We start from the raw sequence: 24,605 nt of genomic DNA on the forward strand, positions 1-24,605 counted from the left end.
ATTCCCTAAAGACTTGGCCAGATATAACAATTTTTGTGCTTAGAGATCAGTATTCTGAGATGGACAGTTGACTCATATTAACAAACAAACAAACAAACCCCTTTTTCAGATATTACAGGAAGAAGAGGATTGGAGACCAAGAGCTAGGTCATAGCTTCATAGTGCCCACAAAGCCCAGGTCTGGAGCAGATCTACTTCAAGGAAGCAAGAAAGGCAGACTTCCTACACAAGTGCTTCTGAATGAACCCTCTCAAGACTGGGTTCGAGACACTCAGTTGTAAACATCTAGCTGCAGCCAGATGTTAGGGAAGCCCAACCCCTTATGAAACACTTGATAGAGTATAACCTGGGACTGACTAGGGAGGAGGTGATTTGCTGCCCCTGAGGCCCCTGGGAAGCAGCACTGGGGTGGAGAATGGTTATTCAGTAGCTTGAACTAAAGAAGCCATCTGCCTCCCTGAACTCCCGGTATCACTCCAGTGAGTGATGCACTAAAGAAAGGACTAAAGGTTGAAAGTCTACCAGCTCTAGAGGAGTCACCAGGACCTCATTCTGACAAACTACCTACCCTGCTGACAGCAATACGGCATCGGCCCTCACTTCAGCAGCAGGTTCCAGGCTTGGCAGGAAGCAGTTGTTATTGACAGGAACTGAGGTTCTCAGAGCTGAGTGTACTAAAGCTGGTCACTGACCACTAGAAGAGGTTGCAGTTAATAAAGACAGAACTATACTATCAGTTCATGTGGGGAAACAAAAAACGTAGAGGCTTTTATCACTCTTCAAGTAGAGAGGGCTGGAGAACCAGTCAGTAGAGAGACTCTCCTGACTGTGTAAATGTAGTAAAGAGAGAGCAAAGAGGGGGAAGACATACTGAGGGAGAACAGAACACAGGCTAGGTCAGAGCGGTTTTAACTGATGTTATATTTCCTCCAGTAACACTCGTTTTTAACCTCTTCTCTTTTACAGGTGATCCAAGGTAAATTCTAGTCCTTGCATTCAAACAATTCTCAAGCAGCTGCTCTGTAAGATGGGACACAGCTGCAGCTGCATCTTTTAGGTGCTGTTCCCAGCTGGGCAATGGCATTTCTGTGATGGCTCAGTATTGTCCAAGGACAGATGCACATTACACACCAACATTAACGTTTACCACGTCACTTGACACTCCTTCAGGACAGCCAATCCAGCTCACTGATCTTCATGGCATCAAGGAAGTAGGCTCTCCCATCAATCCCTTTATAGATCAGCAAACCAGGGCACAAAGAGATTAAGCTCCTCGAGGCCGCACAGCCAAGAAGGTGATAAAACCGGTCAAAAGTGTTTATTTACAATAAGAAAGACATTTTAAAAAGTTTATACACAAGCATTTTTATTTATTTTTTGTTTTATTTTTTTGTCAATAAATGCTTGTTAAATGCCTACTATGTACAAAATAGTAATATAAACTAAAAAACCAAAATGGTTAATCAATGTTACAAATATAAAGTCCTTTTAAATACTACTATCAAAATAATAATCTCTGGTGGTCCACCAAAAAAAAGTTCTTTCAAATTAAGTTGCTTGATATCCAAAATGCCTCCTTTGAAACAGGAGTAAGTTCACGCAGTGCTATTGTCAAGGTTCACACGTTTCCAAACACTGCAATATTTGACTATTTGTGGTCAGACAAGTTTATGTTGATAAATACACTGCACACAGTTAAGCATATGCATCTTAAAGGAAAGCGATGTGACAAGAGTGGTCTCACGGGAGGTGAGTGGCCATGGAGTCTGCTTCTCTTGACTTTCTGAGCAGGGCTCGTTTGAGGGCACTAATTTTCTCATCCAGTTCAGCCAGTGAATAGTTCTGCTAGAAACACAAATTGCTGAATAAGACTTAAGTTTCTGAAGACAGATAAAAGTTCTCAGGGAACTATAAATACCTAACTATTCAGCAGCATATTACTGAATAATAATTTTGAGACTGACAGCTGTGTATAGTGACTGTGCCATAATTTAGAGGCACAAACTAACAAGGCCTCTGTTTTTTACTGGGCTGTAACCATACGGCTCAGTACAGGGCATTTGCTTGATGTGTGTGAGGCCCTGGATTTCATTCTAGCAACACAGAACAAATGCATATATAAACACGGTGTCATACTGACCTGCTTCTCTTCCCTAATGACAAAGCTTTTCTGGAGTTTTTGTGCTTTGAAAGACCAATAAAAGCTTTTGTAAAAAACAAAAACAAAAACAAAAAAACAAAAACCCTGTGAACTCATAATCTATAGCAAAACCATATACTGGAGGATTAGCTTAGATGCCTAAAATACCTAGAACTTTCCTTCTGAAGGACCATAATCTACAAAACAAAGGCTTCTCTCAAAGACTGACTCAAATTTTGACAGTAAGTATGTAATAAGCTGCTTTGAGGGACAGACAGGGCATGCTGAGACAGGGTTTTACTATATAGTTCAGGCTGCCCTTGAACTTCTGACCCTTTCAGCTCATGCTCCAGAGTTCTACAATCCCAGGTATATATCATCACACACAGTAGCAACATATTATTTAAAAATACAGCAAATTTTAAGTTTTCCTCAACTTTAATTTACATCATTAAGGCTGGCAAAATTATACTATTTTAGTTCAACTAAAAAGTATTCTGGTCAGACAGCTAGGCTGCAATTAGCCTTTGTGTATGTGCAGCTGGGACAGAGTGTGTTTGTGGATATATATGCCTATGGCAGTCAGAGACTAACAGTGGGTATCTTCCACAACTGTTCCCCATCACACTTTTTGAGACTGGACTAGTCAGTAAGCTGCCATCTCCCAATGCTGAAGTAAAAGACCCACACCACTATGCTCTGCTTTTGAAGCAGGTGCTAGGCATCAGAACTCAGGTTCTTGAATATGCTATGTAAGCCCTCTGCCCACTAAGCCATCTCCCTAGGCACGATGCCACCTCTTTTTGATTTAGATAATGCTAATTTAGTTGTGCTCAGAAAAGGCAAAGAGGAGACTAAAGTTATTCAGGCACTTAGTGTTTTCTAACCCAAATATTCTATTAAAAACAAAGTGGGGGCTGGAGAGATGGCTCAGCAGGTAAGAGCACTGACTGCTCTTCCAAAGGTCCTGAGTTCAAATCCCAGCAACCACATGGTGGCTTACAACCATCTGTAATGAGATCTGATGCCTTCTTCTGGTGTGTCTGAAGACAGCTACAGTGTACTTACATATAATAAATAAATAAATCTTAAAAAAAAGTGAAGATTATTTTATTTAATTAGCCTATTGAAATCATTCTATAAGATAATTCTATTAAGATAAAACAACTTTCCTAATTCAACCTAAAGTCTGCCAAGGTATGACCTAAAAGCAACAAGAGTAGACACATTTATTAATAAGGTATAAAGCTCATTAATTATTTCAGAAGTTCAAAGGAAAACAGAATGACTTACCTGAGGTGGTTGGACTTTTCTTCTTTTTCCAGAAAAGTTCTAGTTTAAAAGTAACAAAATAATCACTATTTAGAAAACATCAGCATTACTTCTCTTATGAAAGACTGTATGGTAGATACTCAGAAAGCATTTGTGAACCCCAGGCAAAACTCTACACTTGTGAAGTACTGCCTACAAAGTTACCCACAGAGGAGGGCACTGTTATAAATAGTTGTGTAACAGTGTAACAGCAAGTTGCTCTCTGGCAAATACCTACTTTCCCTTAGTTACTAGAGTTTCATAAGTGGGAAACTGATCAAGAGAAGTCACAATGGCTAGAGGAAAAGGGTACGTGGCATATTAAAAGAAAGAAGTAAACACAGACATAACACTTACATATGTGCAAACAGGTATCTTTGACCATGAAAGGCGCTGGGCCAGTCTAAGCAAGCAGCTCTTTGTCCCCTCTCTGTGACTCAAGGCAGTGCCTACCCTACCCCAATGCTCTTGCTTAGAAACTGACCTGCACATGGCCCAATTGTGGCCAATGAGTAAGGAGGGTCTGCTGGAGGTTAAGGAGAACTTTTCTGCAAACTTCTCTTGTGAGAAAACAAAGGTTCCTGTGGGCCACTGTTGTATGTGGATAAATTTCTAAAATGCATAGCAGCCTTGCCATGTACCAATGGAAGAAGCCAGCACCAAATAGATCTAAGAGGAGCAAGAACTCGTCTTGACTTTGCAACTACATCAACCCTGAAGACTGTGTTCTCATTGTTTTATAATTTCCGTATTATATGAGTCAGTTTAAATTCATATTTCTTGTAGTGGGGCTAAAGAGATGGCACAGTGGTAAACCCTTGCCCAGCCCTGGGTTCAATCCCTGGTGGTGTATATGCACGTGCATGCTTGCCTCAATGTTAGATTCTTGTCAAGCTGACAGGACTCACAGAGACAAACTACTCAGCCTTTTGAACTGTGGTGTAATGAAATAATTGAGTGTCAAATTACTACATGAACATATCTGACAAAAACAAAACAAAAACCCAAAAAACAAAACAAAAACCAAAAAAAAAACAAAACAAAACCAATGACGAATGTACATAGAAGAACTTTTAATGAACATATATGATCACAAAGATTTAGAAGAAATTAAAACTCAGATTCCCTTTCATGTCAAAAGCTGATCTGAATACCACATAAGAATGCCTCATATGAGCAGCTATATTAAATAGCAGTCATTAAGCGCTAGAATTATTAGACTTGGAATAATGGAGCGCAGATAAGTATGCTCCACTCTTTGCCAAGCTGGGCTAGGTATCTATGGTGGGGCACATGGACAGGTGGAGCTTAACTTTAATCCATCCACTGTTCAGACTCTTACATACCTGAAAAGTCGCTTTTTTAGATACTCATCAAAACACTTACCCTTGTGATGCCAACAGTTTAATCAATGGAATACCAATAGCTCTATGTCATGAACAATCACACCATTATCAAAAAAAAAACAAAATAAAAATAAAATACTAGAATGAGAGCAGGTACACATGGATCAATGACTTAAAAATACAGTAATCTGAGTCTCTGGGGCCTATTTTAGGTTTCAATATAATTATTTCACAAGAACATTTAGATACACTATATATAGTGTGTAGATTTTTTTCTTAGGTATGAGGATATCTGAGTATAAAGGTAAACATTTTAACAAAGCTTGACACTTGAGAGAAAATATTTAGGATTTTACCAAACCAGCAAAAACAGTCACACAGATAATCCATAAATGTCTGTATTTCACACTGTATTTCACTGTATTTCACACTAGCAGGAATTTACAGCTAACTTTAGAAAACCTGTGTCCTAATGAAAGATGACCCTATCTCTGCAACTTAGTGCAACTTGTGCACTAAGGTAACCCAGAGGTAAGGAGGCTGCTCCTACAAGCCACCTTCTGTTAACCAGCTGTAAAGGGCAGTTAATTTTATGGATTTGGCCTAAATTTTGTATTCTTTTCCTCTGACACATCGTCCCTTAAAATCAAGAGTTACATCTAGACATTGCTTTGGAGCAAGAGTGATATACTTTCCAAAGTCTACTATTTAAGCACCAGCCATGCCTACCCATTTTTATCCACCTGTTCACGCAGGGATAAGGGTCAGCTTCTTATTTAGTACAATTCTTTTTAACAACAGAACTGATGTCCTAAGACAGTGTGGTTGTAGCAGATCCTCCAGTGAGACCTTCATCTCAATCTAGTTTACAGATCTTACTATGGATTTAGTTAATGAAAGAACAAGACTACCACGCCCTTACTCTTTGGGTGTTTAGTTTATTGAGGATCTGTTCTACATTAAGCAGCAGTCACCACATTGTACAGAAACTTCAATGCTGTACCCAGAAGTGTTTTTATCTTTTCCAGGCGGGGGTTCACTGAAATTATTTGGCAGGGAATGACTTGTGAAACAGTATTTGGAAAGATTTATGATATTTTAGGGAGCAGAGATCAAATAAGAATGAGGAAACAGTGCTATCCTAGCACTGTGAAATAAGATCCTGAGATGGGGACAGGACAGGAAACAAACAGAGAAAAACTGACAGCTGCTGGTGATGAGATATGGGAAGAAAGCAAGGAAAAGTCCAGTTCTGTTAGCAAAATGATTCTGTCATTAGTACAAATGAGGAAATCTGGAGGGGTGATCTTTTTTTAGTGGAATGTCAATTTAGTAGTAGAGGAGGGTATCAAGACAGAAATAGCAAATAAGTTTCTAAATTATATGACCCATACTTAAGGCAGTTGAGATAATCTGTGTTGAGAAGCAGGTTGAAACCTAAAGAGTGAGAACTGTGTGCAACACTCCAAGACATGAAACTTGTTGACTCCACAGCTGCACTGGAAGGAAGAATTAGAAACAGACACACATCAGCCAGAGTGAGTCATGCATTCACAAAACGAGAGCTGATAACAAGTTAGGAACAGTGGTGCTTTGTAAAAAAAAGAATTACTAGATCTTTAAAATTATGTCTCTGAATGGAAGAAATCCTACACATCAGTACTAGAGAGGCCATGTAAGTTGATAGCACAGAACTGGAAAGGTTTAAGCATGGAGACTAACTGTCCTCTAGACCTATGCACAGGTATGGCACAAGGCCAAAGGGAAAAACTGTATACTGACATTCCATAATGGAGTGAGTCCTGTCTGGCTACACACCTTACCTGGAGTAAAGCCAGATCAAGGGTTATCTTCTTTCTCACTGAGAGGAATCGAGAAGTCTATATACCCTTCTCTCTACAGAGTAATGTGGACTATAGTCTAGATTTTCTGGTTATATGTCTTAAAAATTGATCTTTTGTTGGAAACTGAATTTCTGAACTATGAAAAGATTTTACTTGAAATGTCTTTATATAGATTCATATGTAGATGAATTCTAAACTTGTGGAATCATCTAGAAACTGGATAGAGGTTGACTATCCTTAGTATCATTGGAGCATACCATATAAAAAGATAAAAATTAACAGGAAAAAATTATATTTGATTCATGGAACAAAATAAGAACTAAAATTCTTTCCATTGGTTAAAAAACAAACTCCCTAATAAACTATTATAAAAAGCAGAAAATTATGAAAAGCATCAATGTGTATTGTATCTTTTGTTTTTGGATACAGTGTTTTTCTGTGTAGCCCTGACTGTCTTAGAACTCACTTTGTAGACTAGGCTAACTTCGAACTCAAGAGATCCACCTGCCTATACCTCCTGAGTGCTGGAATTAAAGATGAGTGCCACCACTCATGGCCCCAGATCTGTTTCTTGTTCTCCTTTGAACCTCTCCACAGTTCATCTTGGGACACACAGAATGGACTAGATATCAAGTGAGTAAGTAAATAAATGAATAGGGCATGGCTAATGGTTAGTTAGTAGACTTTGAAAGGAAGCTGACATAGAAGAATTGAGAGTTCAAACTATGGGTTATATAGTGAGAATCTGTCACAGGACTCAAACAAACAAATATAGCAAAAGAAGAGAAGTACCTCGTCAGAAGATGGTGGGAAACAATGAGCTCAGGGTTTTCTGAAACACTGATGTGCAAAGAAGGTGCTTATTAGGAAAACAGCTTCTCAATGTCCTTGAGAAAGGGGGCTAAGGATAAATGAATGAATGAATGAATGAACGAACAAATGAACAAGAGAATGGAGGAATTAAACAAGTACAAGCCAGTCAAAGGTCTAAGAAAAATGGGTGAGAGTACAAGGTATGGCCTGTTCAGCTGTGAGAAATGTAGCTACGTATGAGCTGAGTGAAACAGTCTGGGGGACAGACCATCAAGACAAAGAACAAGTACTACTTCACAAGATAGCCTCTACAGAGTCACAGGCTGGACCACCAAAGGCTGAGTTACGATGACATGCAGATGGCACAACAGAATCTCCATAGGTGAGGACAAGTGTACCTACACTAAAATACTCAGAATTAGAAGTCTTAAAGAGACAGATAATCACCTCCATAGTACTGAGTTCCTCTATCTCTTAATTTTAAAAGTGTTTCACATGTGGATCAATGAGTACACTATTATATAGTGAAAATCTTTAAAATAACACTTTGTTTTTAGAAGACATTAATACTTACTACAGATTGAAAATATTCAGGAGAGATGCCCTCCAACTCAAGGATTTTATCTTCAAGCTTTTTAATTCTCTGATAGATGTCTCTTGGTACTGGGCCACCTAAATGCATAGGAAAAAAATGCTGAAATCTTAATAGTTCTGTTTTCTTATCATTTTTATTTTTAAAATATCATACAAATACATGTATATAGAACAACAAGAAAACCACTTAAAACTTAAGCAGATGAAAGCAAAATCAATTGAAATCCTTAGCTCATGGCTTCATCCTTAGCTCACAGTTTCACTCTGCATTCTTTGAGACAAATTAGAGACTTCTGCTTTCTAGATGTTGCCTCTGCTTCCCAAGTTGCTATAGGTTTTTTGTGAGATTCACTTTCTAAGACACTGACTAGTTTCTAATAGGCATTGGTAGTTACTCAGGAGGGAAATCCTACAGTGAGAAGATGACAGTTCCGCTTGACGGCTGTGTTATATGTCCCATCATTTTCTTCAGCTTCCATTCCTTCTAGCATGGAATACCTTCTCCTCTGACCTAGAATCATGTTTAAAGGGCTCTCCTCATCACTGTCGAGGAGGAGGTATGGTGTGTTAAAGATAAGTAAACATCAAGTTCACTACCGCATTCAGACTCTCTCTACCCCTTCCAGCCTCACATGCAGCCTCTGCTCTAGAGCACCCTGGTCTCTCTGGGTAAGTAGTAAGTTTGCTATGTGTGTGAGAGCAACAGACAACTACTGAAGAAGTTCTACAGAAGTAGAAACAGTATCAGATATCAGCCCGAAAAGCTGCACTTTGGCTAGAGGATGAAAAGTAGCCATCGAAGACAGAGGTCACAGACACTTCCTCTACAGCAGTAGATGGAGAGAGGGAAGTCAAACATCTAGGGGCATTAGGAGAATCAATCCCCAGTTGTCATTTCCTATAATGTCCTGGGCAAATATCTTTCCAATAGTGACATCACCAACACCTCCACAGAGTACTATTAAGTACTATACTGGCATGGGCATGACACGTTCACACTGACAAAAAGTACTGCTCAATAATTATGGTTTCGTTTTCCCTAGGCACTTATTCATTTATATGTTTATTGTCTGTGAGTGCATTGAGGACCAGGACCACAATTATCCATATTTTGTAGTTGGTGACTAATAATAATTAGAGGCTGTCAGACAAGTAGAATATTACATTCATTGTCTGTTGTGACTTCAATAAACCGAGGCTAACACAGTGTGTTTGGAATTTGTTTCCCAAGTGGAGAAGTATAAGGATAAAAGCATAAGGACCAAGAACCTTGGAGATTCTTCGGCTGCTTTATATACGAGGAATGATTGTTTTCAATGAATGTTCAAGGAAAATCTGGAAGCTAAATGAATCTAAGTTCCTTAAGACTTGCAAAGACACATCACAGAACACGAGCCGGCTCTCTTACCTGTCTGCAATCGCAAGTGAGCCTCAATATTCTGGAGTCGTTCTTCCACTGCCTGATTACCACAATCTCGAAGCGTGCCTGCAGGTTTGTGACCTGACCCTGTAATTCCTTCAGGTCTAGTCTGTGGTCCATATGTATTCACAACTCTAGAAACTAAGGTAAGAAGCTTTTAAGCCTATGTAAATTTATGTTTCAAGAACAGAAATTCTCTCTCCATAACAGTACTTTGTATTCTTTTCCACAATGGTCAATGAAGCACAAGCTCAAAAAAAAAAAAAAGAAGAAGTAAAGGAAAAAAAAGCAAATGCTTTTGTTTTATAATAAAGTTTAGATGGGAAAGGAATACCATATGAAGAGGCTATAACAAACTTCTGCCAGTGAGGGAGGTACTAAATGGGTGGCCACTTACCCTTTACATGACTTTTAAATCCAGGATAAGGAGTAAAGACAGCATCAGTTCTTGCACAACTATTTTCTAGGGAGAATTTGGATACACTTAGTTTAAATATATTCTTAATTACAAATGTACAAGATTATGATAAACTTCTAATAATTCACATTTTATTCATAAGAGAATTTCAAATAAAAGTAATAATAATTACTGTGACATACAGAAATAGTTTGGGGATCTTTATCCTCTGAATTGAATTACATTTAATATTTTTATCTAATATCCAGATTTACATATAGAAAACCATTACCATTAAGTGGCATGACTTCTAATAATCTTTAATGGAAATAATTTATTACTAAGAACCACATAGATTACTAAGACCCATTATATAATTCATATATTTTATAGCACCACACTCTAACTCTATGACATAAACAGAATCCACTTTACCAAATTATCTTAAAAAGTTCTTCAGCATACTTGTTATTACCAAACTAGTGAACATCTACCAGAGTGATTAATTGTATGTCTTATATTTTTATCTTAGAATTCTACATTTTAAAAAAAAAAGGTCTTGAGCTAGTGGTGGTGGCACACTCCTTGGCCTTTAATCCCAGCACTTGGGAGGCAGAGGCAGGTGGATTTTTGAGTTCAAGGTCAGCCTAGTCTACAGAGTGAGTTCCAGGGCAGCCAGGGATACACAGAGAAACCCTGTCTCAAAAACCAAAAAAAAAAAAAAAAAAAGTCCTGAAACCTTAAGTTCAATATACAATGAAAGCTCAAGTACAATACAAACTTTAAAATTCCTAATTAAAAAGGCATCTACTCTTTTTAATCCTACTTTTTAAAGACTGTGATTTTGGAAAAAACATGTTGTAAAAGTGTTTCTAATATTTGTACCAAGGTGAAAACTACAATTTCTTCCAAATTATGTCTCAAAAAATAATTTATAAAACAGAAATTATAAATATGTTAATATAATCTATACTATTAAATATTAGCATAATTGTTATATATGAACACATTATATAATATGGTAACATATAGAAATACAGATTAATGCTTGAAGTAACAGTAAAGCTATACACTGACTATAAATTTTCTGTTAAATTTCCATATTATTTTGTAAAAAAAAAAATGGATGTAAAGTGAGTTAAAATCCTTTGTTATTCCATAAAGTCTGATTTTTTTAAAATTAACTTTTTTCTTAGACCAACTGAAAGGTCTTTAAAAAATACACCAACACATTAAAATGTATTTTTTAAGCTTAAGTCTAACAGACCTGTGATAAATTGAACTATAAATAAAATTGCAAACCTACTTCACATTTTATATTTAAGATTAAACACTCACTTTCTTTTCCTTGGAAACACCTCAAAATATATGTAAGGGGTCTACATTTCTTTACTCTTTCTATTCTTTCATTGGTCTAAGGATTTTTTTAAAAAGCTATCATCCCTTCCAGGCCTACATTCCAAATGCACAGAGCCATTAGAAAGCATGTAGCGTGCTCCTCACTCTCCCAGCAATTCTAGCTAGCACTGCTTTGAGCCAGCAAGAGACTGAATGGGCCAAGGAATCCTGCTGAGCATTTCAATTCTTGTCAATTTCTATCCCCCTGGTGGTTTATAATAATAGAGTTAGCAGGAGGAACAGAGGAATAACATTAGTGACACATGTCCTTGCTCCCTCAACAAACCCTTTCTCTTGAGGTGTGTATAACTGGATTGCCACACCTGAGATTTTGCCACTGTTATACCTGCTCTAAAGAGCTAAATCTAGAGATGCACACAAGTTAACAGTAGAAAAGTTTAATTTAGATTCCACAGTGAGCCCACGGTATTATGTTAAGAGCATCACATATCAATGTGATTATGAGTCACTTCCAAGTTCAATGGAGAATTTCATGTTTATAATCATTAACTAAGAGATATTAATGGCAATAAGAAGAAACGTTCAGACCAATTACAAACCTTTCTTCATCATTTTTTTCTAAGAACTACTTACTGGTTATTACAAGGATGACTGGTTATGATCTGTGGCAATCTACACAGTATATGATGGTGTTCTGCAGGTACTCTGCAGACCTGGAAACACACGGTAGCATCAAGTGAAGAAGAAAAGGAGACAGAGGAGAAACACCAAAGGTATGCAATGTGAAGAGGGAAAGGCCTAGGGCTCCACAGGTCTTCATGGCAAGCTGGGTATATCCACCATGAAGCTCAGGAGTCCAGAGAAAACTGCTCCCTCTTGCGGAATGCTATTAGTGTTGGCAGATTCACTGAGTTAGCATAACTTCACAGGTATATTGACAGACCTGAAGCTCACATTGCTTTGTTTTCTCCTGAGAGTGAATCTGAATAGCTCTGCCACCCAACATTTCACCTTCACTTTCTAAAGGAACTCTGATCTTACTGGACCTGTGGTAAACATCTGTCTCTAGAGTTTGCCTTCACTTGGATGTTTTGTGTAACCAAAATGAAAATCAGCTTGTCAACAGAGCCCATTACTAAATAAAGGAAAATTCTACTGCATTAATTACCGACTAAAAACCTGCAAAATAGAATCTTGTTCTTAATGTTATTTGTCTTTAAAACAAAATATTATAGCAGTTGTTAAAAAAAACAAACTTCTAGTTACCTTGATTACAATCAATAACATTGCAAAATTCCCTGACGTTGTTTTCATTGATTTCAGCTTGTTTTCTCTCAATAAATGCAGATATTCGTCTGTCAATCTACAAACAACAAATAATTTAACAATCTAAACACAATAGAACTTTTAAAGGTAATGTTACCCTGATCCTTGTACCAGCCCAAACTTACTTCTGCTTTTCCAGCCTTTATTTGCACTACTTCTGGATCAAAATGGTTTTGTGTCTTTTTCGTATCTCCTAAATCAGAGTCTTTGAGCTTTCCTTCATCTTGTAGGTCCCCAGTCGGATGTTTGGCTCTTAGTTCACTCTTGGTCTCTGCTTCTGTCTGTCTTATCTCTGCAGCTGTTGAATTCTCTTTAATTAAAGATTGAAGTTTTGCTAAAAAAGGCTGAAAGGAACACAGTGACATCTGCTCAGGTTCAAACTCATCTTAACTAGTGATAGATTTATATAAGCTGCTGCTACATAAATGAATATTATCAGTTATTATATTAAAAAAGCTGGCATTCAAGGACACACAGGTCTGACCACACACAGGCTTTCTATTTTCTACTTATATTTGCTGTACATCCTTATCATTTGCTGTACATTTATTTTTAAAAAAAAGAAGAAAAGAAAGAAAACCTGAGGATATTTAAATTTTTCTTTGAGGAAACCATTCTTTCATTCATCTTTTATTTTGTGCTAAATCAAAGCGTCAGTCTCTGGCCTGGAAGCCTCTTAATTAACATGTCATTCAGAACACTAAGCTGAGTGTTCTCCCTCCTTAGCAGGAGAGCAGTGCTCACTCAGCAAAGCCCTGCATTATCACTGTATTGCTGAGATTCTCCACTTCAAAGTACAGTTGGCCAAAATGACTGAGAGAGCAAGGATATGATGTATATAGGTGTCACCCCGAGTGAACATTCAGCCTTTCCCTCACATAGCAAGATATCTTATTGGGTCATGAAATGAAATTTCACAAAAGAAAATGCACACAGGAAGAAGAAAAAAGAAAGAAGGAAAGAGAGAGAGAGAGAGAGAGAGAGAAAGAGAGAGAGAGAGAGAGAGAGAGAGAGAGAGAGAGAGAGAGAGAAGGGGGAAAGAGAGAGAAAAAACAAAACATGCTACAAAGACCACGAGCTGGAAAGAGATCCCATCAACTACAGTAGGTTTAAGGAAAATATGTCTTCATAATGGAAATTCACTTCCTTCCATTCCTCGTCATCCCCACCTGGAAATGGTCCACATTTGAGTTCTATAGCTCACTACTTGCCCTTCAAACAAAGTGTTAACTGTCATTTTTTATCATGAAACACAGTTAAACATTCCCAGAAAGTACTTTTCTGAAATCTTCTAACATCTTCAACATGGTAAAGTGACCAGAAAAGCAATTCTGCTTATCCTGATGAGAGAAAACCTTCAGCTCACATCAATTACACTTGCAGAGATGTTCAACAACAACAGCAAGGTTATAATACTGTTCATTTCTTAAGCTGAAATATTAAAAATGTAACAATACCATTATAAATAATTCAATATTGACTTCCAATAAAGGATAAATCATTTCAAATTATTAAGATGAAATAGTGACTGGCTACTCACTAAGATGAGACATTAATGTCACAGAAATTACTTTCTTTTTAAAAACTATGCTGAAACTGTTTAATTGCAATAGACACTCCAGGATGTGTCACGCTGGGATAATGCCACTTCTTGAACCACTGAAAGCACTCCATGAGCCTCCAAACTCACCCAAGGCATGGAATCATTATCATAGCATGACTCACACCTGCCGTGTCTTATTGCTTAATTATAACCCACCATAGATGAACTGTATTGAATTTTCAGCAAAGCCTAGGATTGAATAGAATTGCATTTATTCAATCTCATCCTCACATTGGCCTATTGGGCTATATTCTCATAACTAACCCGATCACTAGTGAAATTAACAGACAATATGGATTTCAGTAACCTTTTATTGATAATACTGTTAATAGAATGTTGAGGTAGAACTGAAAAATAATACTTAAATAGTTAACTTAACTATAGCTAACTTCTATTTTCAATATCCAGTAAACATTTCTAATATGAAATTTACCTGTAAGTACAAAACGTGTTGTTCAAGTGCAGTAAGGAGCAGTGCAGGCTGGGATGCTGAGAGGCTCTGGAGCCTGTTCCAATCGATTGTAATTTTCACCACATCATCTCGGAGGTTAAGCTTCAAAGAAGCAAACCAGCAACATCACAAAAATTACACGATTAAGCTATATATCTGGGATTATCACAAAAATAAGATTTCTATGGAGCAATGCATGCCTGTTTTGCTCAAAGTTACTGAGTTTCAATAACATAATAAAATGTTTTACCTAGTTGCCATTTTAAAATGCCAAAAGGCATGGCTTTGAAAATAAAAAATAACAACATGTCTTATTATTTTAATTCTGTTCCTATGTCTGTATAGTAGGGCCATCTTTGAAAAGCCATCCATGAAAGACAAACTTCTTTTGATACTTTGAAATCTTAAATACCACTGGAAGGTATCCAAAAATAGGTCTGCCCTGGTCAGAATCCTACTAAATTCCAACTAGGCATTAAACAGACAAAGATCAACTACGGCGGTTCAGAAAGTGTATTCTCTTTGTTACATACCACACAAATACATGCCTAAAATATATCATTACCTTGATGTCTTCTGAATCACTTTTATTGTTTTCAAATTTAACCAATTAAAAAAAAGTATTTAAAACTAAAGATTATCCACACATAGGGACAGATGACAGTAACTACTTCAAATAAAAATCAAACTATCAGTTATGAAATTATTAAGATAAAAAACAAGTACTTTCCCACAGCAGTGTAACAAAGCCAAAAGTAAATGTGCAGTGTGTTTCTTAAGGATTTTCTAGAAAGATATGTCTCATAATATGAAAATTTCTCATCAAGTAGTGATTTATTAGAACAAAAGTATATCCAGAAAACTACCAAGAACCTGAATATAAAATTAATATCAAAATCAGTCAAAACTTTAGAGAGCGAAGGTTCCACTTGTAATCATTTGACTGAGTATGAGAGAATCACTATAAACTTTTCTAGACACAATTCAAGTGGATGCAAGTCAATGATACTTATTTTGCAAGAATAATTTATTAAAAATTAAGTCATATTTTCTACAAAGTAAAGATACATGTTTCATGAGCTTAAATACAAATTTAATGAGCTGTAAGAATAAAAAACCAAGACATGTGTTGATGGATTACTTTCATATAGAATAATAAATTCAGTTATCTTATTAACCTTACCATCAAATCTTAACTTAGTATAAGTTTATCTTTGTCAGTATAGCCTATGTAAAATTTCATATTTCTTTATGTGTGCCAAGTATGGACTCAGATGCCTCTGGTCTTAGGCAGTAGGTTTCTGTATCCATAATTTATACAGTAGAGTGCTTAACATAGGAACCTGAGATCTCCTTGGTTCCATGGACAGTAATTCATGTCTTGTTTTTTTAATCTTACAGCTTCTTATTCTTGCCATAGTCAGCTATAGATCTCTTGGCAGATTTTTGTTTGGAGAATAAGCAGGCAAACCTTCAAGCAAAGCAAAGCATCACCTTTTCTAGAGAAAATAACTATAGGAAAGAAATGTTAATATTTGGATCATATTCTCATGGCAATTTGGAAGAATCATGGAAGCTCCCAAAGGCAATTGGAGATACCTGGTCTTTTATGGAAACCAAACAATAAGGTGACAAGTTAACTTAAAATGGCCCCCAAATAATACAATTATTCATTTAGCAAATTCTCCAGTAACATATGGAGTCTATGAATTTTTACCCCATAATTCTTGGGACAGTAACCAGACATTCAAAATTTTCTATTAATACACTATTAACACTGAATATTCAATTATGTATGCTCAGTAGAAACACATTAGTTGCACTTGGAGGAAAAATTCTTTTTAACAATTCAGTTTTACACTAATAATTCAATGATACTTAAGATGAACTTAAACATATTACAATTTACATCTTAAAAATCCTTTTAATCTGTTGCAAAAGGACACATTCTGAGGGGCAACTTTATAAGTGTGGATGGCTTTCATCCTTAATCATGCATCTCAAAATACATATCATTAAAATAGCATTTAATTAATTTTTTAAAAAATCTTTTATTTGACACTTGCATAAAGGTCCCTTTACTGTTACAAAAATGTCATTTTCTCTAGACATTTTTGGCAGGTGGCATAAGTTAAGCTTAATCATTTTTCCATTTGAACCTTTGGGATAAATTTATATAATTTTGAAAAATTCAGTATGCAAAATTGATATTTTATAACTCAAATAATTTATCAATGTAAATTATTTTGCAATTTCTAAGCATAATATTTGAGAATATTTTTCTCATCTTGACATTAATTAGAATATAAATGATAAATCTTTAAGTTCCAAATGCATGCCAAAAAGTTCTCTAACTTTTAAACTATTTAAAGATCTGGGATGTTACTACTGAAATATTAATAAGGAAAGTGCTTTTAAGACTTTGTACAATTTTTTTCATAATTGTTTATCAGGCACAACTGAGTTTAAACATTTTAACTTTTAGAAGTCCAGTAATAAGTGCCTTATAACACTAAACAGAATGTACAACTCAAGTAGTTTGCCAGTCAAAATAAACTAAGGTTTTCCAAGTAAGGATTTTAAAAATAATTCTCACAAATCAGGTAAATGCTCTATTCTCACAGGTACCACACTGCCCTTGACATAAATGTGTGCTGTGTCCATTTCATGCACTATACTACCCCCTAAACAAACTAGGAAACATGTTTGACACAAAACTCTTCTAAAAGCAGGCAAACATACTTTTGTTCCTTATTTAAAAATTGCCTCATTTACATCACGAATGACTATCTAGTAAAGTGCAACCTAGTTTTTAAAATCCAGGTTTACTGTGACATTTTCTGTAAAGAGCAATTAGCTAAGTTACCGACAGTCGTGATGTAGTTAGAAGTCGCCACACATAACTCATCCAACAATTTACACTAAAATTTAGGCATACTACAAAGGAAATTGTGAAAATCCTTCTACATCCCTCCCCGTTTAAAAGAGTAAGAGATACACTAAATGGTAAGACAGAGAAAACAACAACAACAACAACAACAAAACTGAGTAAATCATCCCTAAGGAGTGGAGATGGTGAGAGGAAAAGTTTCAGGCCATATTAACCAGTGAATTTCTATGATAAATATACTGGAGGCAAAGGGGCCGTAATCGCCAGGAGCCTCCTTAGCCCTCATCATCTTTTAAGCATCTTTTTTTTTTTTTTTTTTTTTTGCAAGCGTTCGGGGCCAGGACCCCGATTTTCTCTAGACCTTGGTACTCAAGCTTGGCCATCGAGTGTACCGCTGGCATCTCCCGGTCCCAGGCAGCTGGGCCTGGGATCCTCCGGGTCTCGGCAGCCCGGCCTCGGCACACCAGCGGCACACACCGTGCCAGCGGGCTCCGCGACCCCCGCCTCCGAGAGCACTAAGGGGACAGGGCGGAGGTGCTCTCCCTCTCCCCCTCCCCCACGCCGCACCTCCACTTACCTGTCCTGTCAGGGTGTGCAAGGAGCGAAAGACTTCGCAGAGGACCTCGCGGGTGAAGAGGGGGCTGGAGCTTTGCTCCAGGTTCTTCTCGCTGCTGCTTGAGGAACTATGCTCCGCAGCAGCAGCAGCCATGACACCTTCTACAGCAGCCCCCAAACCACCGCGAAGAGTGCTCACCCCACCCCTCCCTCGCGGATCTCGTCGCACTGAGATGACGTAAACTACAGAGTCTCACTTAGAGCTTGAGGATAGGCCCCACCCTCTATATGTGACAGACACACAGGAAGACCAATCAAAAGCAAGGATATCTGTGCTCGGAGGGAATGTGTGACTGGGAAGCGGGACCTTCTATCTGGTAGTGTTTTCAATGGTCGGCCTTGGTTTAGAAACCAGCTTGGCTTTTAGATGCTCCCTGTGAATGTTGGCAGAGCCTTACTGTTAAGCGTTAGAATTTGAGTCCTGCTATTAAAAATTAAAATATTAGCAGGCCGGTGGTGGAGTTAGTTGTCTTGGAAAAAGATTGTGGGTCAGTGATGGAGCAGTGCTTTGCAATTTTCTAATTACTGGAAACTTGACCCAGGGTGATCGTTACTAGATAGAACATTTTCATCTCTATAAGATTGTTTGATATGAGAATTAAAAAATAATGAAAGGGCTACATTATGCTTCTTTTTCCTACCATAGAACGACATTGATGACTACAGTTGCAAAATAGTTTATGTCAAAGTTCTGACACGCAAGTTTCTCGGGGCGATAACTGGACACTTGACCTTGAAATTGTTTCAATATAAATCCAATAGAAATATGAACCAACTTATTCCATGTAATCACACTCTTTCAAATTAGGATATAAAACTAAATCAACACTTGTCGGGTATTATTAAATAGCTTTATTTTAGGGAAAAAAGTTATAATTTTATAATGTAGAGTTCTATTAAAATTTTAAAACAAGCTTAAAAGATAAAGGACAAAAGAATTAAAACTCGCCTGAAGGCAGTGATTCAGGCCTTTAATCCCAAAGCACTAGGGAAGCAGAGGCAGGTAAATTCCTGAGTTTGAGGCCAGCCTGTTCTACAAAGTGAGTTCCAGGACAGCAAGGGCTACACAGAGAAATCCAGTCTCAAAAAGCAAGCAGGCAAGCAAACAAACAGACGATTTAAAACTCTTCATGATAGTTGAGCGCATTTAGCATACAGGAAGTAGAAGTATGAAGTTAATGGGTATTAACTATCCTTTGAGAACAGACTGAGTAAAGGAAGAAAAAGGAATTAAGGGACGCTGGGATAAGGACAGTAAAAATGAAAGAACTCCTTTTACCTGTCTAAGGAGCCTCTTATTCACTTATATCCAGAGACTTCTGGTATTATCAGGCTTAACAGGATCTTGAGAAAGCTTGTCTGTTTCCTTGTTAGCAGTAAGATGTAAACTTAGGTTTGACAATACAATCTTCACAAGATTCAAACTCAAATCAAGCACCCTCTCATTCAAGTCACTCATCTCTGTAATAGAAGTTCACAATTCATTGCAATGTTAGCACATTTTGTCTCTGAGTCTCTTGTTAATACGTGACAACTGTAATGTGGAATCTAAGAGTCCTTGTTCTATACCAAGTAATGAAATCAGATTTTTTTTTTTTTGGTTTTTCAAGACAGGGTTTCTCTGTGTAGCCCTGGCTATCCTGGAACTCACTCTGTAGACCAGGCTGGCCTCGAACTCAGAAATCCGCCTGCCTCTGCCTCCCAAGTGCTGGGATTAAAGGCGTGCGCCACCACCGCCCGGCAAAATCAGATATTTTTTAACTCAATAAAAGACTTTTTATTACACATTTGGGAATAATTAAGGTGTGGTGCATTGTTTTGTCATGACTGTTTTGAAATCCGAGCTTTTCATTTCACAATATTTATTTATTTATTTATTTATTTATTTTGGTTTTTCGAGTCAGGGTTTCTCTGTGTAGCCTTGGCTGTCCTAGAACTCACTCTGTAGACCAGGCCGGCCTCGAACTCAGAAATCCGCCTGCCTCTGCCTCCCAAGTGCTGGGATTAAAGGCGTGCGCCACCACCTCCCAGCCACAATTTTTATTTTTAATCTGTGTGTGTGTGTGTGTGTGTGTGTGTGTGTGTGTGTGTGTGTGTGTATGTGCGCGAGAGCAGGCGCACTCCTGCTCATGCACAGTTGCCTAAGGAAACCAGAGACATGGGATGTGAGCTGCCCAGCATTGGTGCCTGAAATCGAACTCTGGCTCTCTGCATTCTTAACCACTGAGATCTTTCTTCAGCCCCAAATTCCAAGGCTTACTTGACTTCTTCTTGTTGTTGTTCTGTTGTTTTTGTTCTTAGAGATAGGGTTTTTCTATCTAGCTGAGATGCTCCTGGACCTCCAGGAACAAGGCTGGCCTCGAACTCAAAGATCCACCTCTTTCTGCTACCCCAGTGCTGAGATTAAAGGCGTGTCCCACCACAGTCAGAATTTGTTAACTCCTTTATGCACTGCATCTTCTGTCTAATAATATCTTGCATTCCTTCCTGATACCCAGTGAGCTCATTTCAGATAATATTTTTTCTTACTTTCTTCTTTTATAATAAAAAACTTCTATTTTAAGTAGAAGGCTTTCTAGGGATGAAAAGAAGTGGATTCCCTTGGGTTCATTGCAGACAGAAATGTATAGATACTAATGTATAGCAAAATTATAATACTGACACTTAGAAAGGGAATAATTTGTCCTTTTATAGAAAACTAATTACAGTTTATGAAGTGAGTTGCAGAAAATCCACTGCTCAGCAGAAATGATTCAGAGCGCTGGAGTTGGCATTAGAGACTGCGTTCTTACTGTCCTGCAAGCTTCTGCCAAGAAACAATGAAAAGATAGAAACTAGAAATGAATCTAGGCTATTTCCCTTACCAAAAAAAAAAAAATGCCTTTTATGGTGAGCTCCATCAAATAATCCATCACCCAGAAAAATACCCAAGGTACCATGTTTTTAAAAATATGTGAATAAAAATATACAACCTTTTTTTTTCCTAGTGCAGAAGGTTAAATAAAGCTATGTGTTGCCTCTACATCACCTGCTGCTCAGGTCCAAGATCCTTAGAAGGTCAGTCAGGTTTCTCTCAGTACTAAACTGTTTCACATTGTTGCACAGTTTCTGGTACAGAGTTACTCAGTATAGTCATCCCTCCTATCTGATTCAGGTATGTCCTAAGATTTCCAGTGAATGCCTGAAACATTCAACAGTGCCAGTGGTTACCATAGATCTTAGCAATCTCAGCCTATATAGACTTTATTCTTGCCTTATTAAGAACTTTCATCTTTCATGTAGAGGCATTCTTTTACAGTTTTTGTTTGGCATGTGTGGATTGCCAGTGTCATTAGTCTTATGCTTTGGGGTGACTGTAGGGTTAAACATAAGTACTGCCATACCATGGCAGTTCTGGTTACTGAGATAGCTATAAGTGAATAACAGGCAAATAACATACATGTTATAGACACATTGGACAGAAGGATTATTCATGCCTCAGACAGAATATATAGAGCTAAATTAGATAAGTGTTATCACATTACTCAGCATTGCTTGCAACTTTTAAGTGTGACGTGCTTATTTCTGAGGTTAGTGTTGGTGTGTTCAGATCATGAGTTGCCAGAAGTAACTGAAATGGTGGAAAACAAAGCCCCCAACAAAGGTAAAACTACTGTATCTACTCACTGAGCTCGATTCATTTGCCTAAAATAGACTTGTAATATGGGAAAGCAATAAAAGAAATTAATTTCTCTGGGAAAACTTGTAACAGATAGTAAAAGTGCTATTCAATGGTTCCTTTAAAAGTTCAGGTATTGCCGTTTATTTTCTCTGGGGACAGAAAAATTCAAGGCACTCAAGTTTTCCGTAAATGAATAAATGTGGATAGCTTTCTATGCTGGTTGGTATTATACTAACTTCACACCCAAACTAGAGTTATCTGAAAGGAGAGCACCTTAACTGAGGGAGTGCCTCCGTAAGGCCTTTCCTTTCTTTTTTAAAATTTAATTTAATTTTTTTATTTATTCACTTTACATCCCACTCATTGACCCCCTCCTGATCACCCCCTCTCACATTCCTTCCCCTTTGCTCCCTTCCCTTATCCTCTGAGAGGGAGGGACCCTCTGGATATCCCCCCCCACTTCAAGTCTCTGAGAGGCTAGGCACTTCCTCTCCCACTTAAACCAGACAAGGCAGGCTCAGCTAGAAGAACATATTCCATGTACAAGCAACAGCTTTTGGAATAACCCCCATTAATTAGTGATCAATGAGGTTGGGGTAGCATCCCATAGTGGTTGGTGCTACCCCTAGGCTGGTGGTCCTGGGTTCTATAAGAAAGCAGGTTGAGCAAGCCATGGGGAGCAAGCCATTAAATAGCACTCCTCCGTGGTTCCGCATCAGCTCCTGCCTCCAGGTTACTGCCCTATCTGAGTTCCTGGCTTGACTTCCTTCAAAGATAAACAGTACTGTGGAAGTAGTGTAAAGCTAAATTAACCCTTCCCTCCTCAACTTGCTTTTTAATCATGGTGTTTCCACCCAGCAATAGAAACCCTAACTAGAAAACCATCAACACCATTCTTATTAAAATATATGTTCCCTATCAAGAAGGAAGGACTGGAGATGCAGCAGGGAAAGACTAGACCAAAACCCAGCTGAGTAACTACCAAAACCTGCAGCTCCCGGTCCAATATTCATGCTTCAGGTTATAAGGACTCACGTGGCTCTGTCCCTCTAGCTTTATTGTTTCCATTAGAAATAAGAATAATTTTGGCACCCCACAAAGGAACATGGGTACAAAACCAGAGTAGCCCAACTAAGTAATTGTTGTAAAAAGGGTACACCACACCCCAGACTGGCTGCAAGAACACACATTTAGCCAAGATGACTTCTATATTTTATCTTTGACATAGGTAGCGACTTCATCTTATCCCATTGAAGCTGGGCTTCGCAAGCTAACACCATTGGCTAACTGGTTCAAAGGGGAAAATTCAAGTTCAGGGAATGTGAGTCCTTCTTGGGCTAACTACCTCTGATTGAAATAAAGAACAGACAAACAAACAAACAAATAAAATAAAGACAAAGACAATATTAACTTCAAAATTTAAAAAAGCAAATAATAATATTTCTACCGTATGCACCATATTTCTTCCTTTGGACTGACCCAACTCACATTGCAGTTCTCCTTGGCAGATGTTCCACAGTTCTGGCATCTCCAACATCTTGGGGTCTCCATGGCAACCCAGGCTTTACCTTCACACTTTCGCACGGTGGGCTCTCAGGCCTTCTTATAGGGACATATTGCCTGGCCTCAGTGGCTCTCTCAAATCATGGAGGAAGAATCCACCCCTAATCCCCCACCTCTCACCTCCCCACACATACCCTGTCAATCTTCCAACTTCCATGCTTCCCAAACCAGTACCTTGTGGATGGCACTGCTTAGTTAGAGTGCCAGCTTGGTATGGATCCCCTTGGATCACATCTGCAGACAAGTTTATATTCTAGGGGTAGAAAACCTTTTAGACTCTTTGCTTTAAATAAATGGGAGCTTTAACTGGATGGAGTCTTGCCCTAAAGGCGTGTTGACTGCCTTTTCCAATGCTTGGTCCGTGACTCTCTTTAGTGGGGCTAATCTTCACAATTACAGCATCTTCTTTAACAGAGGATGCTACTGCCATAGAAAAGCAAACTAGAACACATACATATACTATTCAATAGAGATTGTGAACAAAAATTCCTAGAAAGAAGCTATGTCTCACTGTGAGCAGAGGACTCCTGGAAGGAGTTTGTATGTCTGCAAAAACCGATGAAATGATTGTAATTTCAGTATTGTGGAGAAAATGGAATTTTGTAGGTTCAAAGGCTAATTATTTTATGTTTGTCTAGCTTTAGCCTTCTGGAACAGCCATTCCTTGCCCTAAACCTCATGGTAATAAATTTTAAAACCTCTTAGAAGCTATTAACTTAGAAGAACACTAAATTCTGCCAATCCAAGAGCTAATAATGTCATCAAATAGTATCCTGGGTTTATAGAATAACTCCTCCATCTCCTTGTACCTGCCTCTCTGCTGTACCCACTAATATATTTTAAAGTTGCCTTGATTTATGACATTTTTGCTCTACAAAACCATAAAAACCTGTGGCACTGCTTCCATATTGGCACATAAAATTTGGGGTAGCATAAAACTGGGTTCCCAGGCCATGATCATTCAGAATGACTCAGTACAAACTATCTCTTATTCCCTTTAACCTGTGGGGTTTACACCAACATATAATACACCACATTAACAGAACAAAACACAAAAATCATAGGAACATCTCAATAGATATAGAAAAAATGAAATTCACTGTTCTTTTTTGACAGCGCCGGCGCTGTCGGCGCTGTCAGCGCTGTCACAGTACCAAGAATCGGGCATAGGCCTGGGGGATTTAACAGAAGACACAGACTCTGTCACTCATTAAAGAAGTATGCCAATCTTTATTCCTCTCTGCTCAATTTATACTGAGCAGCATGGGGGGA

General features: G+C 37.9%; 1 protein-coding gene across 2 annotated transcripts; it reads right to left on the bottom strand.

The window, feature by feature from the left end:
• Window positions 1-906: 906 nt before the first annotated feature.
• Mbip (MAP3K12 binding inhibitory protein 1) lies at window positions 907-18,286 on the bottom strand. Of its 2 annotated transcripts, none has more exons than XM_031356288.1 (9): window positions 18,072-18,286; window positions 14,587-14,706; window positions 12,676-12,894; window positions 12,491-12,587; window positions 9,866-9,931; window positions 9,457-9,609; window positions 8,029-8,126; window positions 3,434-3,472; window positions 907-1,845 (listed from the first exon to the last, which is right to left on the bottom strand). In XM_031356288.1, the coding sequence occupies exons 1-9, from the start codon at window positions 18,201-18,203 to the stop codon at window positions 1,741-1,743; spliced, it is 1,029 nt and encodes a 342-aa protein (XP_031212148.1). In that variant the 5' UTR covers window positions 18,204-18,286; the 3' UTR covers window positions 907-1,740. The 2 variants fall into 2 exon arrangements, with proteins under 2 accessions (XP_031212148.1, XP_031212149.1); XM_031356289.1 differs by having other exon boundaries at window positions 907-1,842; window positions 18,072-18,277.
• Window positions 18,287-24,605: the final 6,319 nt, after the last annotated feature.

The sequence above is a fragment of the Mastomys coucha genome, unplaced genomic scaffold (assembly GCF_008632895.1).
Source record: "Mastomys coucha isolate ucsf_1 unplaced genomic scaffold, UCSF_Mcou_1 pScaffold6, whole genome shotgun sequence".
Classification (NCBI taxonomy): Eukaryota; Metazoa; Chordata; class Mammalia; order Rodentia; family Muridae; genus Mastomys; species Mastomys coucha.

Bases quoted from the DNA above. Each gene is read 5' to 3' on its own strand.
- Mbip (XM_031356288.1), bottom strand. From the start codon at position 18,203: ATGGCTGCTGCTGCTGCGGAGCATAGTTCCTCAAGCAGCAGCGAGAAG. The intron at 12,588-12,675 runs GTAAGTTTGGGC...TGTTGTTTGTAG, and splicing joins TAAAGGCTGGAAAAGCAGAA to ATTGACAGACGAATATCTGC. The intron at 3,473-8,028 runs GTAAGTATTAAT...CTTTTAAACTAG, and splicing joins CTGAATATTTTCAATCTGTA to AACTTTTCTGGAAAAAGAAG.